At 33.3% G+C, this 7,548-nt stretch overlaps 1 protein-coding gene across 2 annotated transcripts in view; it reads right to left on the reverse strand.

Annotated features, from left to right (window-relative positions):
* The window catches only part of abcc8b (ATP-binding cassette, sub-family C (CFTR/MRP), member 8b), a 35,100-nt gene that overhangs the window by 3,604 nt on the left and 23,948 nt on the right, over positions 1-7,548 (reverse strand). For both annotated transcript variants that reach the window (XM_058751276.1, XM_058751275.1), the window contains exons 27-38: positions 6,996-7,162; positions 5,926-5,995; positions 5,652-5,809; positions 4,500-4,592; positions 4,314-4,416; positions 3,400-3,513; positions 3,198-3,318; positions 1,958-2,088; positions 1,794-1,872; positions 1,595-1,703; positions 1,386-1,489; positions 65-198 (exon numbers count right to left, since the gene is read on the reverse strand). In XM_058751276.1, the coding sequence (XP_058607259.1) occupies positions 65-198; positions 1,386-1,489; positions 1,595-1,703; positions 1,794-1,872; positions 1,958-2,088; positions 3,198-3,318; positions 3,400-3,513; positions 4,314-4,416; positions 4,500-4,592; positions 5,652-5,809; positions 5,926-5,995; positions 6,996-7,162 (1,383 nt within the window). The remainder of the gene's footprint in view (positions 1-64; positions 199-1,385; positions 1,490-1,594; positions 1,704-1,793; positions 1,873-1,957; positions 2,089-3,197; positions 3,319-3,399; positions 3,514-4,313; positions 4,417-4,499; positions 4,593-5,651; positions 5,810-5,925; positions 5,996-6,995; positions 7,163-7,548) is intronic.

Raw genomic sequence — 7,548 nt, forward strand, 5'->3', positions numbered from 1 at the left:
GATTAACCAAACTTTACATGCACCAGAGAAACAAGCCGCTGAATAACCTCGGTCTTGTTCTCACTGTGGCCATGTCGATAGACGCTGTAGCTTCATCCATGATGAGGATGCTGCTCTTCCTCACGAAGGCTCGAGCGAGACAGAAGAGCTGCCGCTGGCCCTGACTGAAGTTCTCTCCTCCCTCCGTCACCATCGCATCTGTGGAGCGGAGAATTTGTGTGAATCGCTCATTGAATCAAATGAATGGATTTATGAGATATTTACATGACCAGTCCAACGATCTAAATAATTACTATTTTTAGTGTTTTTGGAAAAAAATTCTGTGAATATCTGTTAAATTGTAATTTATTTATTTAATTTATACATCTTTACTCCAGTCTTCAGTGTCACATGATCCTTCAGAAATCATTCTAATATGCCTATTTATTATCAGCTAGTACTGTTGCTCAGTTATTAATGATATTTTAATAATGTTTTTTTTGTTGCAGAAATATGTGTTTTTTTTCTCTCAGGCTTCTTTTATGAATAAAAAGTTGAAACCACTAGAAAATGTCTAATGTTTTTGCTGAATCATTTTTTGCAAAACATATTGTGCATCACAACTGTTTTCAATGTCGATAATAATCAGAAATGTTTCTTGAGCAGCAAATCAGCATATTAGAATGATTTCTGAAGATCATGTGACACTGAAGACTGGAGTAATGATGCTGAAAATACAGCTGCGCATCACAGAAATAAATTACACTTTAACAGATGTTCACATAGAAAACAGCTATTTGAAAATGTAACGTGAACCCTGGGCCACAAAATCAGTCATAAGGGTATATTTTTCCAAATTGAGATTCATACATCATCTGAAAGCTGAATAAATAATATTTCCATTAATGTATGGTTTGTTAGGATCGGACAATATTTGGCTGAGATACAACTATTTGAAAATCTGGAATCTGAGGGTGCAAAAAAACTAAATATTGAGAAAATCGCCTTTAAATTTGTCCAAATGAAGTTATTAGCAATGCATATTACTAATCAAAAATTAAGTTTTGCCATATTTACAGTAGGAAATTTACAAAATATATTCATGGAACATGATCTTTACTTAATATCCTAATGATTTTTGGCATAAAATAAAAATTGATAATTTTGACCCATACAGTGTATTATTGGCTATTGCTACAAATATACCTGAGCTGCTTATGACTGATATTTTTGGTCCAGGGTCACATATTTCACAATTTAACTGTTTTTATTTTATTTTTTAAATTCTGTATTTTTAACAAATAAATGCAGCCTGTGTAAAAGCAGAACAGACTTATTCCAAATGTTTGACCGGTAGTGTTTACTGCTTATTTTTGTTCTGCTCATCCAGGCCTCATTGATCTCACCTAGTCCTCCAGGTAAAGCTTTAACAACTGGCATGAGCTGAGCAATCTCAAGAGCCTCCCAAAGCATCTGATCAGTGGCCTTTCTCTCCGGATCCAGATTAAACCTGAGAAACACAAGCGCATGCTGAAAGACTAGAGCAGACTGCACTGGATGATGTGTGTGTCTTTGTACAGGGAACCTGATTGAAAATACAGTATAAAAGGCTCACCGAATCGTTCCACTGAATAAAATGGGATCCTGCAGGATGATGGAAAACTTTGATCGCAGAGTCTGCAGAGGAAGCTTGACGATATCAATCCCATCAATGATGATTTGCCCTGTATGAGAACAAAACACATCCATGGAATCACAAAGACCCAGAAGAGGTCAGAACATGATGAGTTTGATCATTACGAAGTTCCTGTTACCCTCGAACGTGTCCAGCATTCTGAAGAGAGCCAGAGAAAAGGAGGATTTCCCACTTCCCGTCCGTCCACAGATTCCCACCTAGCCATAAAACACTCAGTCTTCACGTGTAATTTGCTCTTCCAGCGAAAGCTGTGAATGTGTTTGTGTAGAGCGTCAGACTGACCTTCTGTCCCGGTCTGATGTGAGCGTTGACGTGTCTCAGGACGGGCTTCAGGCTGCTGTCGTAGCGAACGCTCAGGTTCTTGATCTGGATCTCACCGTACTTTGGCCATCCGGCAGGAACCTGAGCAGGAGCTGCAATCACATCACATCTGCTGATGAACACTTTCTAAAGAACTTTCCAAAATAATTAACAAAATACTGCATTAATGTTCCGTGAAGCAAAATATATGATGTGCATTCAAATTGTTAGAAAAGCTATAAATTAAAAAAAATAATAATATTTGATTAATATGCATAAAATATTTGTGTTTAAAATATCAATGTTTTAATTTGATTATGATTTGAAATTAATATTTGGTTTAATATTATTATTATTATTATTTCCTAAAATGTGTATTATTATTATTATTATTATTATTATTATTTCCTAAAATTATATTATTATTGTCGGTATTTTAATTTGATTATGATTTGAAATTAATAGTCAGTGTTATTATTATTATTATTATTATTATTATTATTATTATTATTTCCTAAAATGTTATTATTATTATTATCTATATATTATTTCTGAATAAATATAAACTACTAATGTATATACCGGAATCACTCATTTATATTGCTTTAGATAATCTTTAAAATATAGAAATTGTTATTATTTAAAAATTGAATTTAGGAATACAACTAATTACAAAATTAATTTGAAATTAATATTTAATTCACGTTATTTTTTTATTTAATGTTCCCAAAAATATATATATTTTTTAATATGAAGCAAAAATGTAAATAACAATAACAACATAATAATAATCCGATATATTATATTATTTCATGTATATTAATGTCTAAAAATATTTTAACAGTATTATTAATTATATATATATATATATATATACACACACACACACAATACTGTTAAAATAGTTTAAATATATTAGAGAATATACATATGATTTTCAAATATTATTTAAATTAACATAGTATTTTTTTTATATTCCCAAAAATGCTGTTATTATCTTTGTTTGTTTGTTGTTTCTCTGAGTGAATATGAACTGGTATATATACCAGCGAAAATGCATTGCATGATTTGAAATGAATATTTGATTCATATGTTCATATTTTAATATTATCATTTTTAAAAATATATATTTTTATTGTTGTTATTCCTTTTCATATCCCCCTCTTATTCTTATGTTTTTAGGACTGTTCCCTCTTATTTCCCAGCGTTGTCAGTGTCTCACTCATGAGTCCGTCGTAGTTCTCCAGCGGCGTGTGGATCAGACCGCTGACTCTCTTCACGCAGCCCAGCTGCACCTCCATGTCTGCCAGATTACGCACGATCCAGTTCAGATAGTTGGACACCTTCACGGAGGCAGAGCAGAGGTGGTTAGTGCTGAACACTAGTAAAGACTGATGAGCAGTAGGTTTGTTTCTGCAGTTTACCATGAGAGCGTAAGTGAGTCCCAGACCCACCAGTCCCGCTGAGAGCTGACTGTATAAAGCATTGCTTATAGATGTCACCGCCGCAATCAGCACCACAAACGCCCCAATGTACTCCTGCACACAGCCAATACAAAAATAATATGCATTCATGAACAATGTCTCACTGGGATTTACGGACACCTGTCAGTCTTGGTTTAGATCATATCTTTCTGGTCGCATTCAGTTTGTACAACTTAAAAACTTCAGATCTGAGCTATCGCATGTTATTGATGGTGTTCCCCAAGGCTCAGTCTTGGGGCCTCTTCTATTCATCATTTATTTACTGCCACTTGGTCAAATTTTTAGGAAGTTTGGAATTTACTTCCATTGCTGTGCCGACGACAATAATCAACTCTATATGTCTTCTAAGCCTAATCCGGTATTTTCTTCTTCTCTGTTAAGCTGTTTAGCTGAAATGCAAAATTGGTTTTCATATAATTTCCTCAAACTTAATAGTAATAAAACTGAAATCTTCTTGTAGGTACAAAGTCTAATCTGGTAAAATCTGGTCATTTTTCTGTGACAACTGAGCTGTTAAATTTAAGTACACAATTAGGTAAAATCAATTTAGGTCAACCAATTACAAAGCAATGCTTCATTTTGTTCAGTCTGTGTGTAAAAAGGTCACATTAGCAATTAAAGAAAAACACTTCAGCAAAACAGAGTAATTTTTGGTCCCAAATTTTTATCAGTTTTACTGGTAGTCCACAGTATGAATAATTTTTGGGTATAATCTGTCACAGTCTACTTAATTTTGCTATCCTCACTTACATAGATGAACTATAGTTTCCTGTGCCCACTAGTAAAAAAAAAATTGGTTTGACTGTATATGTAATTTAAATCTGTGCTAGAATTGCTATGATGGTTTTCATTACCATGCGAACCTCCAGCCAGCGATTGGCTGCCATCAGGAAGAGAGAGGAGATGTTATTTGCATCTGTGTGTTCCAGCAGTTTCTTCTTAAACCTCTGCTCGTGTCTGAGACAAAACACAGTTCAGTCAGTCGCCGTGGTGTGTCAGATCAATAACTGACTCAATATTAGTGTGTGTATGTGTGTTACCTGAATGCTCTGATGGTGGTGAGGCCATCTATGGTCTGTGAGTAATGGGACAGGAGCGGTATCTCAGTGCTGTCCTCCAGCTGCTGCAGATCTCTACACACAGACAGAGAGAAAACAGACCATTCATAATGCAAGATAAATAATGATAAAAGAAGAAATGCACCACTAAAATAACCAATTACTAGAACATTTAATATTACTATTTTGTATCGTTAAAACATTTTGGTAAATAACAGGAAATATACTACATAAAACAACATTAAATATCAAATATTTTAAAATAATGTATTAATTAAATTAAATTTTGATTAATTTCATTTGGAAAATAATAAGAAATATAATAAACAGCTTTTTATAAAAATAAATAAATAAAAATAAACTAGAATCAATTAAATTATAAATATTAACTATAAAAATTGTATATAATTTAAAAATGTATACATTTTGATAAATAATTACATTAACAACATTAAATATAAATGTAATGTTTTATCATTAAAACATTTTTAACATTTGTAAAATGTAGGAAATATAATAAATCTGCATACAGTGAATACAATAATAAGAAGAAATATAATACTAAAATGTAAAATAAAAATTCAATAAATAATAAAATATAACACAAATCTTAAATATTGAATATTTAGAAATGTTGATAAATATTAGGAAATATAACATTTAATATAAAATATATTTAAAAATGAAATATGTAATTAAACTAAATGTATAAATACCATAATAATAATAATAAAATATATAATATACAATAATACATATATAATACAAAATAAATTGAGAAATAATATAAAATATAAAACATAACATTACATATAAAATATATAATAAATTAATATTAACTTATTTATAATAAATTAATATTTAATATAATATAAAATAATATAATATTATTTAATATGTGAATTATAAACATTAAATATGAAAAATTTGCATAATTGAAAACATTTTTAACATTTTGGGGAAATAAGAAACATAATACAAAATATTACAACCTAAAAAAATTAAAAAAAAAATGATAGTTCAGGTAACCTGCTAGAATTTTTCCAGACATCAGTGGTGAAACTTTATCTATCACAGACATTGTTTTTATTTATTAATTTATTTATTTTTTTATTTGAGTACTCTGCGACTAACCTGGACGCCACCCTGAAGTACTTCTGAATGAAGTAGCATGCGACGGCCAGCGGCAGCAGAGCGATGAGGAAGAGCGGTGTGACGTAAGAGATGACGCCCAGCGCAGACACACACAGCAGAGTCGAGCGGCTCAGACACTCCAGAGTCACCGGGATGTGCTGCAATCACACACACATCCGTCCATCCCATTCAAACACTGACCAAACCAATCCTGGCCGCAAGCGCAATGCATGAAGTCTCCTGTGAAATGTAAAGTCTGTTTACCCTCCAGTACCTGATCGATTGTGTTGGTGTCCGATGAGAATCGGTTTAGGATGTTCCCCAGGGGCGTCGTCTCAAATAACCTTGTGGGAAACACAGATCAGTATGTGTTTAAAAAAAAAGAATCACTCCAAGGCACTCGAAATTGTAGTGAAAAAGGCCTTTATTCACATGGCTTTACAGTAAAAACAACACACAAGTGCACCATTTAAACAATCAATTTGTCACATGACATAGTCACCTGATTAAGTGTCAAAGCATTGCACAGATAATTATTTTTCGTAATAATTAATATTAATAATTAGAATTTATTGGTTACAATTATATTTACAAAAAATAATTATCTGTGTGATGCTTTAACACTTAATCATGTGACTATAGCTATGTTTCCATCCACCTATTTTTATGCGCATTTTGGGATATCGCATAAAAAAGCGCATAAATTAAAAATGTGCATAAAAAATGTATGCGCTCAACTAAGGATAAATTTCTTATTCGGTTAAAAAACATGTGCATAAACTACGATGGATACACTTCTACCAAATAAATTGCTTAATGCGCATTAAAAAAGACGTGACTTTGCGATTGGACAGCATAAAACTGGACCAACCAATGGACGACTTCATTGCAGAGCATCTGAAATGCTAGTTTTGTCATTCTAAAATGCTTGAGCAAAGTCTCGTTAAAGTGCTTCGTTATAATTAACTCCCAGAACTGCATTCCTAAACAGCAGGCTCCGAAAATAAGATAACATGACCGCACGCTCTGAAGCTCGTAATTTATTGTATACAAAAAATATTATATACAGTGACTTCTACTATACCGCAGCAAATCATTTTTTTCTTCATGATATTTAGTGCAAGTTAATCAGGAAGTGACGATTTTGTTCTCTTCAACTCACTGGGTGGAAACGGTGCTTTATTCACAAATGTTTTTTGCGATATTACAATTTTGCGCATAAGTTTAATTCGTAACTTTGGATGGAAACATAGCTTATGTCATGTGATGAATTGATTGTTTAAATGGACTCTCTACTTTGCAGTATATGTGTGTGGTTTTAGAGGATGACCACGAGCTGCTGACCTCATGGGTGCGAGGACGATGGTGCGCAGGAGGCTGCAGTGAAGCTCTCGGGAAACACGCAGACCCGTCCACTCCACCGCCAGAGACGTGACGAGACACAGGACGATTCCCAGAGCGCACAGACCGCAGAAAACCTGCAGGTACGACGAGTGACTGAACTCACAGTCCTGAGAGAGAAGCACAGCACAACAACACTCAGCTCCACTCACACTAATGACAAATATACAGTGCTGTTCAAGAGTCTGGGGGCAGTACGGTTTTTAATATGTTTGAAAGAAGCAAGACACGATACCCATACCATGGCTTCTTCTTGTATATACAGCGGTGGCCAAAATGATGAGCTAAAATGGTTTTAAGTCAGTTATTTCTATATTTTGCTGTGCTGTGTCAGGAGGAAATATCAGTTTATATTTCCAAACATTCATTTAGCCATTAATTGTAATAATCCAGTGATATTTTTGCACTCCACACAGAGCTCTGATCATCATCAGTCTGTCTGTGATTCTGGATTTAGTCTGTCTCAGTTTGTTCTGTTTCTTCATGTGATCACAGA

The sequence above is a fragment of the Onychostoma macrolepis genome, chromosome 18, assembly GCF_012432095.1.
Source record: "Onychostoma macrolepis isolate SWU-2019 chromosome 18, ASM1243209v1, whole genome shotgun sequence".
Taxonomy (NCBI): Eukaryota; Metazoa; Chordata; class Actinopteri; order Cypriniformes; family Cyprinidae; genus Onychostoma; species Onychostoma macrolepis.